Source organism: Podarcis vaucheri, assembly GCF_965113315.1.
Source record: "Podarcis vaucheri genome assembly, chromosome: 17".
Taxonomy (NCBI): Eukaryota; Metazoa; Chordata; class Lepidosauria; order Squamata; family Lacertidae; genus Podarcis; species Podarcis vaucheri.
Genome location: NC_138755.1, coordinates 13,522,526 through 13,545,428, shown reverse-complemented (window position 1 = coordinate 13,545,428; position 22,903 = coordinate 13,522,526). Strand labels below are relative to the sequence as shown.

The window sequence follows — 22,903 nt, the reverse complement described above, 5'->3', positions numbered from 1 at the left end:
AAAGCTTAGGCTACCACCCTCCTCCAAAGCAGCTGGTTTTCTATGTACAAAGACTTTAAAAAGAAAAGTGGAAGAGCTTTTTATCATGTGATTACACTCCAGACACCGGTTTATTGCCGTTTGATGTTGGGATTTAAAAACAAAAGATCAACATGAGATGCACAACATATGCAAGGCAATGTTTTTCATTAGTTCAGCTGCCAAGTCTCCCTATTCTCCCTGGCTCCCAAATAATACCCAAATATAACGCGTTACTTCAGGCAAGCATGGTTACTCTCTCAGAGAAGCAACAATGGAAAATTAACTCTGTGATGCATTTTATGACCATAGTTAAGTTTGTTCTTTCTTTTCTTTTGCAGAGACTAATGAAACTCTAAAGAGACCCTAAGATAATAAAGTCTAGCAATATAGCTCACTGATTCTGCCTGATCGTCTTCACTCCAGGCAAGAGGAGAAGACGTGCTCACGATGGAAAAGTTTCAGAGAGGACGAAACTACCGTATTTTTCGCTCAGTGCCCCTTCAGCGAGCCCCTTCCATTTCTCCTCCCACTTCGCTGAAGGGGCGCTGCGCAAAGAGGGAAAACTGTGCAGCGCCTCTCCAGCAAAGCAAAGCCTGGGGAGCAAGAGGGATTGGTGTGCACCGACCCCTCTCGCTCTCCAGGCTTCAGGCGGCTATCCACAAGCCTTCGGAGCGCAGTGGGAACTCCTGCTGTGCTCCAAAGGCTTGCGGACAGCTGCCTGAAGCCCCTGGAGCAAAGCCTTTGAAGCCTCCGCAGAGCAGCGGGGTGAAGGCACCCCGCTGCCCTGCGGAGGCTTTGCGTAGCCATCCCCAAGCTAGAACAGCGAGACAGAGCGCTCTGCAGTGCTCCGTCTCCCTGTTCCGGCTTTGGGCTTAGCCGCGCAGCCGGCATTCACTCTATAGGACGCACACACATTTCCCCTTAATTTTTGGAGGGGGAAAAGTGCGCCCTATAGAGCGAAAAATACGGTAATGCATGTTGTCCTTTCCTGGTGGCCCCATTGGAAGCCCCCCTTTAAAAAGGGGCTGTGGCTGAACTGGGGTTTGCCTAGACGCTGTTCTGCAAAAAGACCACCCCTCTGGGGGAAAGATGAGGAGTGCATTAGGCGTCCCAGTTTGGAAACCTGGCTGTTGAAGGAGTGCTTAAAGAGCAGCCACAGTTCACTGGGCAGCTGGCTCTATCCGCAGAGCCCTGAGGCAAAGAGTAACATTTGATCCTAAATCCTGCCTCATTTTTAGCTTCAGAACAGCAAAAGCAGCTGTGGCCTAAACTGCAGGAACCTCAATACTCCGGACAGTGTCAGAATTCTGGGCTGCAATCTCATGCGCTTGTTTTAAACTTGGTTTAACAGCTATATTTAGAACCTTGGATTTTTGTCCCATTTAACTTGCAATGCACAGAAATACTTGGCTTGCGCTGATCCCCTGTTTACATAACCTTTATTAACTTCTTTATGGAGTAGTACAGAAATTACACAACATACCAATGTAATCTGCCTTTTTTATCCTGGATTACGGCTTCCAAATGCTACAGGAATCATATTTTGGGAATATGTCTGTTAAGGCAATTTAAAACGGACACACAAATGAACAATGAGATGTAAGAGCAGAGACAGAAGTGCTGGACATATTGCTTTAAATCACACAACCAACTGCTGAGTGGTCTTTCTAAAATTACTTTCTCAGTTTCTGAAAATACATATAACAAATATGCCCCAACCCCGAGGCAACATTCCACGCCTATACATTAAGCAGGTTTGCAAAGAGCTTAGGGTTGGCGACACCAGTTAAGTACCTTCTGCTCTCTGCCCTAACTGGTTGTTCCAGTGAGCCACGGGAAGCTGGCGGTGGGGAGACAACATTGTCCTTTCCAGTGGAATGAATGGACCATAAATGGCTGAACTCTGGGCTGCATCTCCATTCCCACTCAGTTCCCACCACCCACAACTCTTGCCAATAGCTTTTCACACTTAGGTTGTGATCTATTAAATCGGGCGCTTTCCCTTCTTACTCATTGCTATCATAATAACAATAATAATAAATTTTATTTATACCCCGCCCTCCCCAGCCAGAGCTGGGCTCAGGGCGGCTAACACCAGTAAAATTACAATAAAAAACATAATAGGGAAAAAAACACCAAATTAAAATACAGGTTAAAATGCAATTTCAAATGCAGCCTCATTTTAATAGTAGTCCAAAACCATAAGGGGAGGGAAACATAAAGGTCAGACTTAGTTCAAACCAAAAGCTAGGCGGAACAGCTTTGTCTTGCCATGTCAAGTCCCGCAGGGCCCTAGTCTCTTGTGACAGAGCGTCCCACCAAGTCGGGGCCAGTACTGAAAAGGCCCTGGCCCTAGTTGAGACCAATCTAACCACCTTGCGACTTGGGACCTCCAAGGTGTTGTCATTTGTAGACCTTAAGGTCCTCCATGCAGAGTGGTTACCCCATTATTCACCCTGGATAGCTCAGCTGGTGAGAGCGGGGTGCTGAGAACACCAAGGCTGCAGGTTCGATCCCTGTAAGGGATAGCTGCCTATCCCTGCATTGTCGGGGGCTGGACTGCATGACCCTCAGGGCCCCAACTCCCCAATTCTGTGATTCTATGACCACAGTAGGGACGTGGGTGGCGCTGTGGGTTAAACCACAGAGCCTAGGACTTGCCGATCAGAAGGTCGGCAGTTCGAATCCCCGTGACGGGTGAGCTCCCATTGCTCGATCCCAGCTCCTGCCAACCTAGCAGTTCAAAAGCACGAAGTGCAAGTAGATAAATAGGTACCGCTCCGGCGGGAAGGTAAACGGCGTTTCCGTGCGCTGCTCTGGTTCGCCAGAAGCGGCTTAGTCATGCTGGCACATGACCCGGAAGCTGTACGCCGGCTCCCTCGGTCAATAAAGCGAGATGAGCACCACAACCACAGAGTCGGTCACGACTGGACCTAATGGTCAGGGGTCCCTTTACCTTTATGACCACGGTAAAGCTCCAGATCTGAAGTCACACAGGACGTATGCGTGACATTGGCACGGTTGAGTCTTGTTGCGACTTTGCCATCTCAAAAGGAAAACTGGGTGGTCCAGAGATGGCCAGTGGGTGTGGGGATTGACATGGCTAAGAAAGCATCCTAATGGCAGCAGCAGGATTCCTATTCCACCTGCATGGCGGCAGCACCAAGGACCCGTTCGATGAAATTTCTAGGCCACAGCCCTATCTAATTTCCCAGTGTACATTTCCTCCCAACACCATGAGCTTCCGTTTCACTTCTGTGACTAAGAGCAATTCTTGAAGATATCTAAACCAGAGATATCCAACACAGCGAAAGAGTCACAGAATCAAGTCCATTGCTAAACACTGATGAAAACTGATCTATTAAAAACAAATTGTTTCATGTCCGTGTTTATGCCCGGGTAGATGGACAGATCATTCCATGATCGCAGAACAGACATGCAAGTCCCACTTTGTCCACATCCAAATTTTGGAAGGCACAAAATGTACAATGCCAACACTTTTTCCTTGGATCTTTGATGTGTCAGTAGGAAAACTTATTTGGATTAAAGCAACATCTAAAAGACAAATAAACACACACTGCCTTCCTGAGTCTGGAAAGGGCAGAAATAGCAGTTACGACAACTGAGATAAGAGCTAATGAAAGCACACAAGTTAACCATCATTTAATTACTTGTTAACAAAACTGCATGTTCATAATCTGCTGTTTGAGAAGCACACCTCCAATATTTACTTTCGGCTAAATTAAACTTTATTTGGCTCCTCCGCAGAGGACAGGGCCACTGAGTAAACTTTATGTTGATATTTTGGAAAACCTGCATTCGCTCTGGGACTGCAAATCTGAAGGGGAGCTCAAAACTTCTGCCACCCTTTGTCCCAGCCAGGGCCATTTTTGCTGGCCTTTAAATTGGTTATCCGATGCTAATCAAAGTTATCTGTTTCACTGTCACAAGAGACAATCCTGTTAGGGGAACTGATGAGCCACGAGAGCGGCTGTGTGGGCAAACGCTTTTTGTCACTGCCAATTAGATCAAGTTGAGATTAACCTTTAAGTGTGACACAGGGTAATGACGCTTAGGTGGATTGGGGGAGCGCAGTTGGCACCACACTGCCCCATCAGCAGATAAGGGCTTTCCCTGGTCCCCCTCCTTTGGGCGATGCAGCAGGTATATGTCAGGGTTCATTAGCAGACAGCGCTGAGCTTGTTAAGTGCCAAAGCAGCTCCAGCCAATCGCTTTGCAGGAGAGATCTCTCCCTTCCGTACTAAGAACTCCATCTACATGATCCACTTTGACAAGCTTTTAATATTTACTTCTAACTTACGGTATTTTTCCATGTATAAGACGAGGTTTTCTAATTTTTTAAAAAATACTAAAAATTGGGGGTCGTCTTATAAACGGATAGTGCAGAGGTGGGACGGGCGATTGGTGGCTGCCGTGACCAGGAGATTGCCAGCGGTATTTGGGTGGGTGATTGGTGTTTGTGGCAAGGTCTGCTGGCGATTGGCTGCTGTGGGAATTGGGTGGGTGATTGGCAGCTGCTGGCGGTGAGTGGGCAGACGATTGGTGGCTTCGTTGATGCGTGCAATTGTCAGTGGCAGGTGAACCATTGTTGGCAACCCCCCCCCCCCAAAGCTCAACTCTGGGCAATCCTTCCCCCCCCAAAAAAAAAGTTTAACAACTCTGGGCAATCTCCCCCCATTTCCTCCCAAAAAATAGGAGTCTTATACGCTGTTATACCCAGAAAAATACAGTACTTGCAGCGCTACGGTCTGCAAGATAATATTTTCACATTATTAATTCTAAAACCACTGTGTTATTTCATATGTGTGAGTGCCAATTAAGCTTCTTTTGGACTCAAGTGGAATTGCATTGCTCCAGCTGAAGTATCGGGATTAAAGCCAGGCGTTCTCCTCTGTACACCGAGTAAAGCAATTTTCCTCCAGGGAATTATGGCAAAGAGGGAGGAGAGTCACGTGTTGCCACCTATGCATGATTAAGTCCTAACTGGAGTACGGCACGCCCAAGGCTGTCAGCCAAATTGCAGAGAAAACGCCGAACTAGTTTTTAGCCTTACCATTCAAGTTCATTAACAGTCCGCATACCTTCAGATTCAAGAAAGCAAATACTTTATTCCATAAAAGAACACTGCTAATAACAGTTATTCCGCCAAACTCATCTTTTTAGAAATCTAGGAGCTGTGTTCAGCATTGTTTAAAAAGGTGTTTCCATAGGAACAGCATGTTTTTCTTCTGCTGAGATTGGAGAGGGTTTTTTTGGCAAGAGAGTGAAGAGGGACTTTAAACGTGAACCACCTGCAAGCCTAGAGGAAGCCTATTCACTTAGTGCAAGCGTCATGCTCCTTGGTTATTTGGGCAATCACCAGCACTTGTCCTTCCTTGGCCTCCTGTTGCCCTTAACTCTCCGTTCCCTGGTTAAGGAGAACCAGAGTTTACTGTGACAACTGAGTAAATGATCACGTCGGAACCTAACTCAGGTTTCAGACTCCGAGTGTGTTGTAAGCGAACACCAACCACCCTCCCACTAAGGAGCATTCCAGTCCATCTCACAGCTCTGGCCTTGAAGAGCTCTTGGCTAAAGTGGGGCTCCTTTCACCTGAAATCGAGATGGAAAACGCGCAGCAGCCGTGGCACCAGTGGCAGAGACAGCGGAGTGGGAGGACTGGGAAGCAGGCAACTGATGAAAAGGAGGAACTTGGAGGCAGAAGGGGAATTTGCAATGCAGATCTGCAAGCATTAGAGGAAAGGTTGGCAGTCAAAAGGAGGAAAGCCAAACAGGTGGCTGGAACGATGGGAGACCAAAGGTGGGGAGGAAGAGAGAGGGGGAAGCAGTTGCTGCCTGGAGCTGAATGTGGACAAGGAGACTAAAATGATGAAGGAAGGAAGGCACGTGGTAATATAGTTTTCAGCTGCCCGGCTAATCAAAGAGATCTTCCTCTACAGGGACAATTAAACTGATGCCAAAGAAGAGAAAAAAGATAACCAAATATTCTGAAAAAGCCTAAGTGCTTATGGACATATTGTGTGTTGTGTTGTTTTTAAAAAAGGTTAACTCATCTTTACCCCAAAAACCTGTCCTTTAGATGTATTAAAAGGAAGATTCGCTTCCACAAACAGAAAAGTTGTCCACTTAATAACTTCTTTAAGTTATGACGATAATTTCTCCAGCAGCGCCTTTCCTGCTGCGGTGCCATCTTTAGTCCTTTTTTTAAGCTTTGGAATAATACTTTTTAGTCCAGCTTTTACTTCTGTTGCCACTTCCTGATCGGAGCTCTGAAGAAGGCTATAAACAAAAAGAAAATATCAAAAATCAAAATTACAATCAGAATGAAATGTGACAAGCGGAAAGAGAAGTCAATGCTTGGCAGTCCATCTGCTTTGTCAAAGCATCCATTGGGATAATTGCCTAATAGCAAATAACAGCAGTTTATTTTCCTAAATTCCGAAGCATTTAATTTAGACGTTGGACATCTCAACACGGGATGACATGGACACTGGGCTGTCAAAATACACAGGAAACTTGTTGGTCATTGACCGTATTAAAGATATTTGATTTTTGAATACACAGGAAAGTGAGCAGCCAAAGAATTTACAAAATATAAATCAATGTTCTTCAAAACTGCAAAAAAAAGGAAAAAAGCTTGCAAGTATCTTACTTTTAATTCACCAAGGAAAATGGTTTTAAGAAGAAAATGTTTGCACTGACAGTAGAATTAATAGGGCTAAAATGCAGCTGCAAGTGGAGATCCAGGCATAGTTCCAGGGAAAACCACACAGACCAGTTTGGAGAACTTTTTCTGTATCCCAGTTAGCGAGTGGCAGCCTCACATTTGACAAAGGAGCCCTGTGCCTTGATCGGAAGTTGGAGTGGCAGATTCATTTCGAACTGCAATGTTATTTTTATCATAACCTTCTGATTAAATGAGCACACACACCCCGCCTTGCAGGTTTTTTTTTTAGATACATAATAAGGATTATGTTGCCAAACCAAACAGAATGGGAGAAGAATTAATGTGGCTTGCGAAGTGATTAAAAATCTGTTTCTCAATGTGACCTAAAGCAGGATGGCAAGGGAGTCAAACTGTTCTGCCTTATCCCAAAAGCACAGCGTTGTTAGTTTGAAGCGATACGCTGCGGAGTTTGCATGCCTTTAATGCCTTGGTACATTAGAGATCCTGCTTTGCTCTGGCCTGAGCAGAAGAGCTCCTTCCATTTGTGGCACTGACTCCAAGCTAGCAGAGGACCTCGCTGGAAGAAGGGCGGCAGGAAGCGAGGTGAAAGTCCACTCCACAAGGTCCCCTTGCAGATCAGTGCACCAGATCCCCTTCTCTCCTAGATCACCCCCTAACTCCCCAGAGCAGTTTCCCAGGGGGAAGCAGGAATTGTAAGCACCGCGAGCCTAAAGACCTGCCTCTAGTTTCACCTTATCCACTATTTGGGATCTTTTGGGGGGCGTTTGGGAGCAGATGAAAAAACCTGCTACTCAGAGGAAGCATTTCTGAATTCAACATTGGCATGCATGTCAGGCTACTATCCCAACAAACTCCCACAATGGCCTCGGTCCAGTATACTTGAAGGAGCGTCTCCACCCCCATCGTTCCAAGGGCCCTCCAAGGGCCTTCTGGCGGTTCCCTCATTGTGAGAAGCCAAGTTACAGGGAATCAGGCAGAGGGCCTTCTCGGTAGTGGCACCCATCCTGCAGAACGCCCTCCCACCAGATGTGAAAGAGAAGAACAACTACCAGACCTTTAGAAGACATCTGAAGGCAGCCCTCTTTAGGGAAGCTTTTAATGTTTAACAGACTACTGTATTTTAATACTTTGTTGGAAGTTGCCCGGAGTGGCTGGGGAAACCCAGCCAGATGGGCAGGGTATAAATAATAAATTATGTTTTGCACCCTGGTTAACAAACACAGGCAAGAACCAGGTGCAGCAGCCTTAGAGAGATGGTGGAAATGTGCCCCGCCAGCACAGATATTGCAGCAGAGTTATCCTGGCCCCCCGCCATTGCCCCTTCTAGAGATGAACGGTCTCTTGCTAAGCAGGGGCAATGGGCACACCCAGGACGCCTGGTGCCTCCTGGGGCTTGCTATTAATCTTAGGGAAAGGGAAGCCAAAGATGTAGGAAGCCAGCTGGTGACTTGAGCAGAGAGACAAGTTCACGTTCCCTTTTTGTGCCCGGGTATCACCCCAAAGGAGAAACTAGCCTCTCTTCCAGAGGGCAGGAGGGGCGGGCTGAATCTGTACCTAGAGCCCACAGATTTCAAGCTCATGCTTCGAACCCTGTCATCAGTTCAGGATACTGCCCAAAGCTGTGCTGCCCTGAAGATCCTGCAATGAATTATGGTAAGGTTACCAGATTTTTTTCCAGTGAATCTGGGGACACTTTTCAACTTCAATAGGAACGGTAGGATTTTGTCAGGGGACTGATTTGTAAATCTAGGTACGTCTGGTAACCTTAAATTATGGGCTGCACCTCTGCTTGTGTTGCTCACCAACAGCCTCTACACACCACTCTGCACCCCCTCTATGGTGGCAGCAATATGGGGAGCAGCCAGGGGCTGGGGATGATGACAAAGGTGAGAAATACTTTCTTCCCTTCAACCGCCCCCTGCTGCTCCCCTGCCAGTGGTGGGGGTGTCAAGAGGAGTGCAGCTGTTGCTCTGGAAAGGCAAGGGAAAAGGATGCGCTTTAAAATGCTGCCTTTTCTCGCTGCTTCCCAGAGGAGCAGCGGCAGAAGTTTTCTCCATCCCCTGCCTCACCAGCAGCAGTAACAGGGGCGTGGCAGCAAAGAAACACAAAATGGTTCCTGCATTTCAGGGGGTTGGACTAGATGGCCCTTGGGGTCCCTTTCACAACTCTACAATTCCAGGGTTCTATGGTCACGGAGAAACTGGCCTGGCCTGGCCTGCCTCTTCCTCTGGGGCTCACCTGGTCTTGGGAACCACCTGCTCATCAGACGTCACGCTGCAGTTCATGCATTGTGCTGCAGTATAACAATCTTGAAATTTTATTATCTACTAACTAATGCATATGCGCACACACAGAGAGATGCATTTGAAAACTAATATGACTTTCAGAAAAGCTGCTGCTCAGTCAATGGCAGCCCCTGCTAAGCTGCATCAGCATTCGACTGAAAGCAAGGAAGAGAGACTAGGAATCTAAAAATGGGAAAGGAAACATTTGAGAAGCACTGAAGACTGGCCAAATATCTTATGTGAATCAAAAATTGGGAGGATCACTCATTTAAAGGGCACTCGACAGCTGTACTTGGAAGAGGGCTGCACGACAATAGGAATATACACATTTCTAAGCAAAGTTCAGCATTTTTTAGCAGAGCAACTGAGCCGTTTCCATTCTATACCAGGATTTCCCACATCTCTGTAGAAGAAGAAAACTTCACAGCAAAGGTTGAAAGAGCTCTTCCCAAATCTTTATGCAACATCTGCATGCGGGATTAGAGATTTCAAAGGAATTAAGTGTGCTTGTCAAATGCAAGGGATCTGTTCCAAAGTGTCGTGCAAAAATCCCTATAGATCTATATTAGAAAGCCAGCAGCTGAGCGTTAAAACTCTACATTAATATAATAAACCTATCAGCAGACGCTTGATTTAAGCCTGCTGTATTTGTAGTGACCCAGAGAGTCAGGGAGGTTATTTTTCTTTGTGTCAGAAGAAGGACTAAAAATGGGGGCGGTGAATTACGAGATGGGATACTGGAAAGCAAGGACTTGTGCAGAAAGGGCCAGATCCATTTACAGATGTCAGAGGAGCTGGTCACTTGAGGACTTCAGTTCAACTGTCCCTCCAGCAGCACCTTTGCTGATTTGTGCCATTTCAGTTTGCTTTTACCAGCTGACCCCTTAGACCTGAAGGCATCTATCTGCTTTGGGGAAAGAGGGGGCAAGTTAATAGAGGGAGCAATTAAGGAGCCTGCTTTAGTTATAGAGGGCAGGAAGATGTGGCATTTAGTTCCCTTCCATTCCTCCGCTTCTGTGATGCACTGAACGCGTCCGCCGATCGCTTTCATTTAACAGTACACGTTGCCATAGTGATCAACATCAGGAGCTGGGCTGCCAAATTAAGGCAAGGCAGAAATTAAGACCCAACTTGGAAACATCTTTGGCGGATTTGCTGTGAAAGGGAATTTCTGCGCACAAAAGCAGGGGCTCATTAGTGCAAGTCGTTCATGTGCCACCAATTATGGTTAAGACACTTTTGTGAGCGAGGAGGGGGCTGGAAATACTTCCGTTTATCTGGGCTGCCAAACGCAGTACCATAAAACAAGCAAAGCGGCTCTTTTGAGCTGCTTGCTTCAGGTGTGAGCCAACGATGGAAAGGCAACGGTTCAAAAAGGGCTGCAGCATCACTCTGGGCGACACCCAAGGGGGCCCACCTGCTTGCACAATGAGAATCTACCGTATTTTTCGCTCTATAGGACGCACCTTGTTTTAGAGGGGGAGAAGAAGAAAAAAAAATTCCCCCCCTCTCCGCTCAGCGCCCCTTCAGCGAAGCGGCAGGAGAAACGGAGCCCCTTCCATTTCAGAAGGGGCGCTGTGCAGTTCTCCCTCTCTGCTGAAGTCTTGCTCTCCCGGCTTCAGCAAAAGGAACCCGAAGCATTTGGAGTACAGCGCGAGGTCCCACCTTTGGAGCACAGCGGGACTTTGCGCTGCGCTCCAAAGGCTTCGGTGTGCGAGTGCAACTGAGAACATGAGTGCGAGATGCACCGTAGCGGGAGCAATGGGGCTCCTCTTCCTCTGCTGTGTGCATCTCAAAGTCTGCACGGAGGAGTGGGCGGCGGGGGGGGGGGGAGAGAAAGAGAAGTGAAATCCTGCTGCAGAAATACAGTATTTTTCGCTGTGCTCCAAAGGCGGGACCTTGCGCTGCGCTCCAAAGGCTTTGGTGTGCGAGTGCGCACCGACCCCTCTTGCTCTCTCTGATGGAGCGCTCCCTCTGCGCTTCGGAGGCTTCGCGTTGCTATCGCTGAAGCCAAGGAGCCTGCACTCACTCCATAGGACGCACACACATTTCCCCTTAATTTTTGGAGGGGAAAAAGTGCGTCCTATAGAGCGAAAAATACTGTATTTCTGCAGCAGGATTTCACTTCTCTCCCCCCCCCGCCCACTCCTCCGTGCAGACTTTGAGATGCACACAGCAGAGGAAGAGGAGGCCCATTGCTCCCGCTACGATGCACCTCGCGCTCATGTTCTCAGTCAATGCTGGCTAAATTATACGCCTTGAAGGGGCAGCCTCTATGGTGTGGACTCACTGAGGTAGATGGAATTACCATACAAATGGCAACCATCGGTTGCTCCTGAATGTAAACGTTTGTTGCTTTATACAGATAAACCAAGTAACGCCTTGAAACAAGAGATGGGGCAATAGGACAAGGTATTAGAAACCCGTGGGAAGTCTTTCAAAAGCAATTCCAGATTAAGAGTACTGCACAGAAGGGATTTCCTGGCACTTTTTGGTCAGGCTAGCAAAAAGCAAGGAGAAAGATTTAGCTTTCAAGGCAATGCAGTGATGCTTAACTAGTCAAGCAAAGGCTACATCCCGATTGCAAATAGAACAGCAGCATAAGGCATCTATGACTGTAGCAGATAAGAAAGAAGAACAGGAAAGTAAGAAATCACAATGAAGCTGTTTTGCTGCCTAAAGCATATGCAGCATTTTACTGCTAGTTCAGTCATTAAATGCAGTACATACCGACACAGAATAATCGCACCACGATTGACGTTTGCCCAGGTCTTCAGAAGATCAATGCCCACGTGCTCTACGAGTATTTTTGCAAAACATTCTGTTAAAAATAAAGACCAGGTTAGACACCACACAAACCCATTTAAAACTTTGCATAAAGGGGCTTCAACACTTGTAAATTGTATATTCACAGACCGCCTCAGAACCATTGACTATTCAATACATTTGTAATAAAGGTAAAGGGACCCCTGACCATTAGGTCCAGTCGTGACCGACTCTGGGGTTGCGGCGCTCATCTCGCTTTATCAGCCGAGGGAGCCAGCGTACAGCTTCCGGGTCATGTGGCCAGCATGACTAAGCTGCTTCTGGCGAACCAGAGCAGCACACAGAAATGCCGTTTACCTTCCTGCCAGAGTGGTACCTATTTATCTACTTGCACTTTGACGTGCTTTCGAACTGCTAGGTTGGCAGGAGCAGTGACTGAGCAATGGGAGCTCACCCTGCTGCGGGGATTCGAACCGCCGACCTTCTGATCGGCAAGTCCTAGGCTCTGTGGTTTAACCCATAGCGTCACCTGCGCCCCACATTTGTAATAGGCCTTACTTTCTGAGCGATGCTGAGAAATAATTGAGACTGTAACAGCACAATCCTCTATCTCAATTTAATGGACAGGATGGCAAGAGCTATTTCCGATGTGGACACCGCTGTGACAAACTGAAACCTTCAGACCCACAGAACCAGTTATGGAAGAAGAGGGCAGTTCCATATTTCACAGCACCAAGAGCTTAAAATACCCCCACAATTCTTTGCATGGAAAGCACCTGCCATGTTCATGGATGCTTTAGTCAAGATTCTTGCACTGCAGGGGGCTGGACGAAATGACCACTGGGGACCCTCCCAACTCTGATATATTGCAAAATAAGAAAAATGTCCAGAAACTTCAGTCGGTTTAACAAGGGGGCTTTGCAAGCAGAAACGATTTGAAGAAATTGTGAGTGGTTGGTGGTGACACAACACAACCCCCACCCTAGTACAAATTCATAGACTCAAATGGGAAAACGTATTATCAAGATCAAATCAACTGAAGCTGTAGGTGACAGAGATTATACTCTGCGTGACGGCAATTTGTTTAGAACCCATTTGCCTGGAGTTGACTTTCTCCTGTGCCCCCCAATCTCCTGCACCAGCAGCAGTGCCTGAACTCACCTGGCACTGCAAGCGCAACAATCGAGTGCGCTTGCAAGCGCAACAACCAAGTGCAACTGGATCGCACTAGCAGAAAATAATGGGCAATCTCTGTATTAGCTGCGCAAACCTTCCTATGGCTCCTGTCAGCAACGTCCCTTCCGTATCCAGCCCCCGACTTCCACAGATGAAGTACACAAGATGCCCAATTAATGGAACTTAGGATGCAATCCTCTAAGCACATTCCTGGGAGCAAGGACCACTGAACTCAAGAGGGCCTTACTTCGGAGCAGGTATATAGGATTGCACTGCCACTGACATGACAGCTGTTTGGCCCACTAAGGGTGAGGGAGAGCTCCTTCCAAGCTGTGCTGCTTTTAAGCTTGGATGAAGCAAAGTTTATAAAATCTCCTGGATGCTTCCAGGGCGGAAGCATGCATTTAAACACTTCAAGCAAAGCGATTCAAGGTTAACAGTTAGTGCAGACGAGCCTTTGCATCCCTCCCACATTGTCCCTTACGCATTTAGACAGACTGTGACGAGTGACTCCACTGTCCTTTGCAGAATTACTAGCATACCTTCCCGGCCGTTCTCCTTCATTTTCTTGTCTTGCTCAACCAGCCACTTCAGAACCAGGTGACCTGCTGGATGCTCTGCAATATGAAGCTTTGAAAAGAACAGGAAAAGTCAAGTCCCTGCAGTGCTTTTTACTTCCCTCGCTGTATCACAATCTGTGCCTTTCGAAATGCCAGGAATCAGATCAAGGCTCAGGCATATTTAGAAATGCTGCCTACAAACAAAATCTGTTTTCTCCACATGACTAAGTGGTACATTAAGTAATCAGGGGTTGCCAAATGGAAAGCCATTCAGAACATTTAAATAAGTTTAGAGGCCTGGCTGTTTGTTTAGACATTAAGCACTGGAGTTTATACTAAATTTAACCTACCCATCATCTTACTTTCACTTCATTAACTAGCTATCTTTCCTGCCTTTTGATTTCTTAAGCAATTTTAGTGCTGCAGAATTAAAGATTATAGGTGGTTAAAATACACGAAAGTTTTAACTGCCAAGTGCTTACAATGATGTTACAAGCAGATATACCAATACAAAATTTAAGACATTGGGTATAAATTATATGCAACACCCTCAGCCCAAAGTATCTGCTTCTTTTCTCCAAATGTGTTCCTAAAATGCCAGTGGGCTTCAAGGTTATAGGAAAGTATCATTTAGGCAAGTGACAAAATATGCCACACGCTCAAATTATGGAAATAAATTGTGTATTCGGCATAGTATAGTCAGTGGTTCACACAGCTGTAAAACCACAAAAGTAGTCTACTTACTCCAAGCTAGAACATTTACAACCTCATTCAGCTACAGGAAACAATGTTGTTATCCTAAGTTTCAGGAACAGGTTAAAAATAATGGGTTCTACCCAACGCCTCAAAAGGGACGCGGGTGGCGCTGTGGGTTAAACCACAGAGCCTAGGACTGGCCGATCAGAAGGCTGGCGGTTCGAATCCCCTGACGGGGTGAGCTCCCATTGCTCGGTCACTGCTCCTGCCAACCTAGCAGTTCAAAAGCACGTCAAAGTGCAAGTAGATAAATAGGTACCGCGCCGGCGGGAAGGTAAACAGCATTTCCGTGCGCTGCTCTGGTTCATCAGAAGTGGCTTAATCATGCTGGCCACATGACCCGGAAGCTGTACGCCGGCTCCCTCGGCCAATAAAGCAAGATGAGCGCCGCAACCCCAGAGTCGGCCACGACTGGACCTAATGGTCAGGGGTTCCTTTCCAATGCTGCATGAGCCGAGTTCCACTTGCACGATGGGGCTTCCGTTCCTTCTTCACCCCCACCCCTGTAAACCTTCTCCAGAGGGGCCCCCAGACCCAGTTTTGAGCAAGGGCAGAGGGTTACAAGAGAGAAAGAGGACGTTGTGTCACCTGCACAAAGCCTGCTGCCCAAGTGGAGCTGCAGTTCTGGGCGCAGCCCAACAATTTGCTCCTTATCATTTAAAAATGATCCAAAAATTGTGCTTAAAAAAATCTCATTATCTACTTATCATTCCTTCGGCATGGAAGAATTATTATGCAGCTCCTTCTAACTGGATCCCAGGATCCTGCATGAGACTCAACAAGCCCTTTGCTGTAGTCCAGTGCTTGAATCAGGATAAACTGGTTTATTCCAATTCGATAGCCAAACTGCAGCAGATCCCAGGGAGGCCCCACAGAGAGGGGCACCCAATTCATAACTCTACCGCTTGCTCCTTTTCAGGCACAGTTACCTCCCCATCTTTGCCCCCTGGAACCATCTCTCTTGCCGCAAGGCCAGCAATGGCCTTCATGGCTGGCTGGACGTCGCCAACAGCAGCCTTAAGGATCCCTGTCACCACAATGAACGTTGCCTTGTCCATCACCATTTCTTCAGCATGTTCGTTCAGGTACTTTAACAAGGCGGGAGAAACAGCTTCCAGAAGTTCACGGCGGCGAACATCTACATCTTTCTTACTGTTGGAATAAAAAGCAGCTCTTTTACTGCCGGAATTTGGTTTGGTACAACATAATCCATTCACTCCAAATTGTCCAATTTAAAATCCAAACGTAGCCCTCTTGCTTTCTCCCCGGAACGCACTAAATATAACCTGCATAAATGGAAAATTGGTTACGCTTTTACACCTCAATTCAGAATGCCACAGAAGCATCGGTGATTATACACGTGCCAATGTTGCGGTGAGAGGGAGCTGTTCGACAAGCACAAAATATTAAGCATGCAGAACCGCTCTTCTTTACATCGTAGCTGAGAGGTATGGGAGCTCCATGCTGACATGATTCTTTCCATCCCTTGAGAAATGGCCAGGTCTGAGGATTAACCTTTAGGAAACACCCCTGGATAGTCCTGTTCACATTAATAGCAGACCCTCGCCCGCCTGCCACTGAGGGGGACAAGCCTGGCTGCATCTGCACAGAGAGGCCCCTTTCTGAGAACCAGCACTGCTTTGGGGGGGGGGGCTACATGTGGGGCAGAGGCAAGTGCCATAATTGCAAGGGATGGAGAAACAGGCTGCCACACGCACACAGTTCATGGTGGCTGCATGTGGCCCTCATAGAGAGAAACCAGTTATGGTTCCCTTATTCACAGATGGTCTATTTCAGGAGAGGACCTTCCCCCTGTTGTTTGGGGGGGGGGATGCGCATACTGTGACAACAAGGGCAGCTTCCTTTTTTGCGTCTGGAGTATCTGGACACACTCTTTTCTTCCTAAAAAGTAAGGGGAAATGTCTGTGCATCTTATGGAGCGAAAGCGTGCTCCCTGGAGCCGAATTGCCCAGGGGCAAAAAGCAGATCATGCTTTTTTGTTTTGAAAGAGGGAAGGGGGTGTTGAAACAAAGCAGCTGATCGTTTGCCGATCAGGGAGAGAGATAAGGGAGGCTGCCTGGGAGTGGAGAGATAAAGACAGCAAACTTGGCAAAGGGGGAAAACAGGAAGACTAAAGCAATAAGGAGAGAAATTAGAAGAAAAGCAGGAGCAAAAAACTGCTCCAGCTAAGGAAAAGACATTTCAATAAGGCAAACATGAGGGAAGGGAGTGTTGAAAGGAAACAGCTGGTCAGTGGGATCGGGAGAGAGATAAGGGATGCTAGCAGAGGCTGTCTGGGAGAGGGGAGGTAAATGCCCATGGATCCTCAGGATTTTTACATTGGGTCACCACAAATTCACCATCAGATCACATAGCATGTCCATGGCTACATCCTGTACCAAAAAAATCATGCACCCACTGAACTGGGCCAAAACAAACAAGATGAATTTTAACAGGGAGAAATGTAAAGTATTGCACTTGGGCAAAAAAAATGAGAGGCACAAATACAAGATGGGGGACACCTGGCTTGAGAGCAGTACATGTGAAAAGGATCTAGGAGTCTTGGTTGACCACAAACTTGACATGAGCCAACAGTGTGACGCGGCAGCTAAAAAAGCCAATGCAATTCTGGGATGCATCAATAGGAGTATAGCATCTAGATCAAGGGAAGTAATAGTGCCACTGTATTCTGCTCTGGTCAGACCTCACCTGGAGTACTGTGTCCAGTTCTGGGCACCACAGTTCAAGAAGGACACTGACAAACTGGAACGTGTCCAGAGGAGGGCAACCAAAATGGTCAAAGGCCTGGAAACGATGCCTTATGAGGAACGGCTAAGGGAGCTGGGCATGTTTAGCCTGGAGAAGAGGAGGTTAAGGGGTGATATGATAGCCATGTTCAAATATATAAAAGGATGTCACATAGAGGAGGGAGAAAGGTTGTTTTCTGCTGCTCCAGAGAAGCGGACACGGAGCAATGGATCCAAACTACAAGAAAGAAGATTCCACCTAAACATTAGGAAGAACTTCCTGACAGTAAGAGCTGTTCGACAGTGGAATTTGCTGCCAAGGAGTGTGGTGGAGTCTCCTACTTTGGAGGTCTTTAAGCAGAGGCTTGACAACCATATGTCAGGAATGCTCTGATGGTGTTTCCTGCTTGGCAGGGGGTTGGACTCGATGGCCCTTGTGGTCTCTTCCAACTCTATGATTCTATGATTCTATGTTGCGTGGGGCCGCAATGGTGCAAAAACGTGGTTACAAAGCACGGATCCACAGGGATCCTCTGGATTTTTGCATTGGGCCACTCCAAATTCACCATCAGATCACATGTCTGTGGCCACAGCATGAACCACAAAAATCATACATCCACTGTTTTGTTCAGAATATTTTTTTCTTGTTTTCCTCCTCTTAAAACTAGGTACGTCATATGGAGCGAAAAATACGGTATTTCTAGGCATATTTATTACATTTAAATCATGGGTTAGCCACTCCAAGATGCAGCAGGGTAAACGTGTGCTCAATGCAAGACATTTCCACCTAGGTGCAGCCAGCCACTCCCACTCCCTGGGAGCAGATGCAAATGTACACAAGCAATGTGAACAAATGGTGATCATCTCATAGCCTTCCTCTCCAGCCTCCACTGTTGTTAACAGAAATGCCACGGGGAAAGCCCTGTTCTGCTAGTTTCCTTTCGTTCAAATAACTGCTTCTCTGCACAACTGGCAGACAATGTTAAATTTGGACGTCCACAAAACTGTGGAAATGGCATTTTCTGCTTACCTGTAAGCATTTCCATCACCTTGTTCCAGGATTTTGATTATTGCTGGTGAGAAATACGCAGTATCCCTGGGACTTAACAGGTACAAGAGGACTTTCCTTCCATATTTGTTATTTACAATGCTGGTTAAGGAATCGCTAATTTCCTAAAAGAAGAGGAAAAGCATTGTTAGTGGAAGATTGTTTTCAACAATTTCATTTTTAGTTACTTGGAGAGGGATCACAATCTTGGCTCATAGTTTTCACTGCTGCTGTAATACATGCAATACACCTATGTAGGGACGTCCATCCCAAACACAGACAAAAACTGACTTAACCATGTGCACTAGACAGACAGTAGCCATCCCTTCCACTCCTTCCCTTGTATTGTTAAGTAATTCTTCTCTTTTTATTTCTGCATGCTTAGAAAGGGGAGTGTATATATATAGAAAAACACCTTTAAGCATATCTGCAGGTACAGTTAGTATAAACTTTTTAGATGTGGATTAATGGCAAAATTATTCTGAGGAGTCCAGCTTTGTTCATCAATACTTCTCAATTTAGAGGAAAGGTGTTCATCCCATGTGCAAAGTCTAACAAGACATCTATTTTAACTTTTTCTATGAACACGTTCCTACAAGGCTCCAGCATGTGATTGCTGCCTGACTTCTAGCCTACTTTCAGCCAGTGCTCTCTATTTTGCACAGAGGTCTGAGGCAGATGAAGTCAAGACAGAACCATGCCCCTTGACGTTGCCTGAAGACGGATTCATCCATTTAATCTAACACAGGTGGCAACGCTGCACTTATTAGACAGAGAGGTGAGGATAGTTTGGGAAATGGTGATGAAATATTGCAAGAGACGTTCACGTTCCTTATTTCAATGAAGTAGCTGTCAATGGATTCATGCAGCGTTACCACCTTCTACGAACGATGTGGAGACCTCTTTGGGTGCATTTTGCAGTTATAAACTTGCCGAAGAATTCAATGCACAGGAGACCGAGATTCTACATAACAAAACCATGGTCTGCGTGTAATGCTAACCCAAACCATGGCTTAGCACGAACAAGCAGGCTCCTGGAGAATCACAGCTTTGCTCCTCCTGCCTTGCGGGGGGTTGGACTAGATGATCCCTGGGATGCTTCAAACTCTACAGTTCTGTGATTCTATGTAGGGGAGGGGAACAGAAGAACCACGTGCTGCAACACCCTGTTTTTGACTGGGTGTACATTTTTAGATAAGGGACGCGGGTGGCACTGTGGGTAAAACCACAGAGCCTAGGACTTGCCGATCAGAAGGTCAGCGGTTCGAATCCCCATGACAGGGTGAGCTCCTGCCAACCTAGCAGTTCGAAAGCACACCAGTGCAAGTAGATAAATAGGTACCGCTCCGGCAGGAAGGTAAACGGCGTTTCCGTGTGCTGCTCTGGTTCGCCAGAAGAGGCTTAGTCATGCTGGCCACATGACCCGGAAGCTGTACGCCGGCTCCCTCGGCCAATAAAGCGAGATGAGCGCCACAACCCCAGAGTCGGCCACGACTGGACCTAATGGTCAGGGGTCCCTTTACCTTTATAGGTAATGCACTACATTGGACCTTGAAATTTACCTTATACTCTGAAATGGTGCAAGCTGAAGTATCATCTATTTTGATACTGAAGAGCAGTATTGCCCCGGGAGGAATATTTTAATTCTTTGCATAATCACTCACTAGGTAGCCAAGCGATTCAGCATAACTTGAGAGTTTCCAGCACACATACAATCTCAAATCAAAGCAGTGAGTAAATGGAGCATGCTATGGCATTCCAAGCAACAGCGAAACCACCACAATGAAGTTAGTTTTGTCTTACAAGAAAATAAACCTGAAATGTTTGAAAACCAGGCCTAAAAACACGTGAGCGTTTCCAGTGTAATTTACACCTTGTTACTAAGTGAAACGGGGAAATCTTGAGAATTTTAGGAAGTTAGATTACTTACAGATATAGTTAGCTGTTTCACAAGTTTAGTGTCATCAATGCAGTCAAATGCCGCTAGCAAAACTAAGTGTGAGAATTCGCCCTGAAATAGGAACCCAAAAGCAAGTACATCATAAGACGTAAGACATAGAAGCCCGATTAACCAAGCAGCTGGTCCAGTTCATTTGCTAAAGATCAACAATGACTATTCATCTCACACAATAACAAGTTCCATCATACTAATTCTTATGCACAATTACTGGGAATTAAGCCTCACTTAACTCTGAGAGACTTACATCTGAGTAAATGTGCTTAAGGTTTCATTTGTGGGGAATGCTTTATTAACAAAACAAAAAACCCAGCCCTGTCATCATCCCTCAGTTGTTTCTGTGTAAAGCAGAGCTATTTCAAATGAAGAATTAGAAGTCCTGCTTCTATTTTTGGCCTTTTGCTATGGAATTTGCTTTTTTGCCTAGGTTCAAATCTCTTCCTTAAAGTCATGTATATTGATGTTTCATACATAAGCTTGAACACTTGAGAATAAAACTTCTCAATCCATGCAGTTCCAATTGAAAATAAGGCCACAACAGTGATTTTTTAAAGCCACACTCCTAAGACAGACTTGCTTCTGAGTATATATGCACAGGATTCCGCTGCTCAAAATTACCAAACACATCTTTAAAAATACCCACATTAGCTATTTTTTCAACATAGGTCTTCATGGTTTTCATAATGACTTTTCTGTCCTGACAAGAGAAATGAAGAAAAAGCAATAAATTAGCGTGTCAGGCCAACAAGCTTTAAAATGAACGCAGAGCCAATGCATAATGTCGGGTTTCTGACTTCAGAATGTGCAACATTCCAGCAAATATACCCATTTGGAGGAGGCCAGAGTCCTTAAGAAGTCTGAGATCCTTTTGAACCCCACTTCTATATGAAGGATGGAAAGCCGCCCTGCAGATGACTGTTAAAGGAAATCTTGCTGCAGAAGATCCCTTAAGTGATCCCACTTGGATCAATTAAGCCTCCTGCATCCATCAGGGTTCCATGAGGAAGTACGTCATGCAATATCCCATTTCTCTGCCCGCCCTCCCCATTCTGCTCTCTATTAACTGCCCCCCTTTCTCCATATTTCTCTGTAATCTCATCTCTGCTCCCACCTCCTCACTTCATTCTGTTTTTGCTGTTTATTGTCTCTTTACCTCCCCTTGTCCAGTTCAACTACAACATGCAATGTTGTTCTCAGCATGTACATGCATGTTGTTCTCAGCAATTCACAGCAGGTCAAGGCAGCATGCCTGGCTGGCTGAGACATGCTGGGAAAAGACTGGGCCCACGGCCCCGTTGCACCCCTGAATCCAGGAAGAGGAAGAGCACTGCAGAGACAGAGGAAGAGCTTCTTCTCCCATCTCTCCTCTCTTTGCTGATGGGCTTGGGACACCTTTCAATGTTCCACAAAGAGGCATTTTAACTCCCTATGGCAGGGACATCCAACTCCCAAGAGACTGCGATCTACTCCCGGGGATTGGGTGGGAACTAGCAGTGATCTCCCCATTTGGATGGGGGGGAGTGGGACCAATGCTGTCGAGCTTTTTTTATGGTAGAAAGCCAAAGGAGGCCAAACCAAAGTTCTTCAGCTATTTAAGGGGAAACCCCATAGTTCTGCTGCTTTGGGTGGGGGGAAACGGCAGACATTGCTAATCACGTAAAAAACCTGGCTGAAGTCTCCCTCTTCCATCTTTGCAATCGTGCGCAAATCAAGAACATAGCAAGTGGGTGGGGACAGATGCTCTCCCTCCCACCCCAGAGGAAAATGAGCCTGCGATCTACTGCTAGCACCAGGGGATCGAGCTGTCGATCGCAATTGACCACTTGGACATCCCTGCCCTATGGGATGCAAAATAAGCAAGCTGGGTGCTGCAACCAGCCTGTAAGTCTTCAGTATTTTGGGAAAGCACTGGAAGAGATCCTGAGAACAGCACTTCAGCTTATGTACAAGTCTCAGCTTTAAGCATTTACATAATGAAGGCGCAGCTCTCTCGCTCTCTCTGAAGTTTGAATTTTCAGCATGTTTGCCAAGGCACCATGATAAGCACTGCCATTCCATTTGAGGCGCAAGGCTAGTCATAAAGCCTCCTTAGTACCTTTTAGATACTAATTCTAACGAAAGGGTTGGGCATTTCCATTCTTTTATGTCTCACAATCACATTTGTCAAAGTCAGGCACAGCTAAGTAGCGAGGGAAAAGGGCTCCCCAGTGAAACTTTTTAGAAAGGTCTCACCAATTCTCATTTGATCCACACAGACCAGCGACTCTGCATACAAACCTTGGGCGTTCCGTGCCACAGGCAATGCATGGCGACTCTGGCTCCATCGTGCGTGTGTGCCAAGTAGATTACAGATTCTCTGATTGACTCAATCATTTCCTAGATAAATCCAGATTTAAGGAGATGGTTTTAATGAATTTAACACAAATCAACTACCATAATATAAATGGTATTATTCTGATCAGCTCTGTGGGCTTGCGTTATTTTCCTTACAACCAGGAATGGAAAGTATTGCAAATTCTCAGAACTAGAGTAACACAAGAGCAACTAAAGAGAAGAGCCCAAGGCCACTGGCATGACAAAGAACAGTGTGCTTTGGTCACCATCATCCCAGGGCTACCAGCATTCAATAAGGTAGAATGTCTAACTTCAGATATGCAAATGAAGCCAGAAAGAGAGCAAGAGTTGAGCACTCTGATTCAGCCCTGTCCTGCTTCAAGACATGATGCCCGGCAAGTTGTGCCAGGGAGTGGGAAAGGTGCGCATCCCATCAAGACCATGCGGATCCTCTGAAGTGCCTTCGTTATGCTTCAGATTCCTAATCCAGCGAGAGGAGAAGGCACATGAGCTGCTAAGAGGCACAGCTCTGCAGAGTTAGACA

At 46.4% G+C, this 22,903-nt stretch overlaps 1 protein-coding gene across 1 annotated transcript in view; it reads right to left on the bottom strand.

The window, feature by feature from the left end:
* Window positions 1-5,130: 5,130 nt before the first annotated feature.
* PUM3 (pumilio RNA binding family member 3) overlaps window positions 5,131-22,903 on the bottom strand; it is a 31,498-nt gene continuing 13,725 nt past the window's right edge. Inside the window, exons 10-17 of the mRNA XM_082204876.1 lie at window positions 22,303-22,401; window positions 20,669-20,722; window positions 19,999-20,079; window positions 18,051-18,193; window positions 15,203-15,425; window positions 13,500-13,587; window positions 11,746-11,836; window positions 5,131-6,321 (exon numbers count right to left, since the gene is read on the bottom strand). Of these exons, the coding sequence (XP_082061002.1) occupies window positions 6,186-6,321; window positions 11,746-11,836; window positions 13,500-13,587; window positions 15,203-15,425; window positions 18,051-18,193; window positions 19,999-20,079; window positions 20,669-20,722; window positions 22,303-22,401 (915 nt within the window). The 3' untranslated portion in view covers window positions 5,131-6,185. The remainder of the gene's footprint in view (window positions 6,322-11,745; window positions 11,837-13,499; window positions 13,588-15,202; window positions 15,426-18,050; window positions 18,194-19,998; window positions 20,080-20,668; window positions 20,723-22,302; window positions 22,402-22,903) is intronic.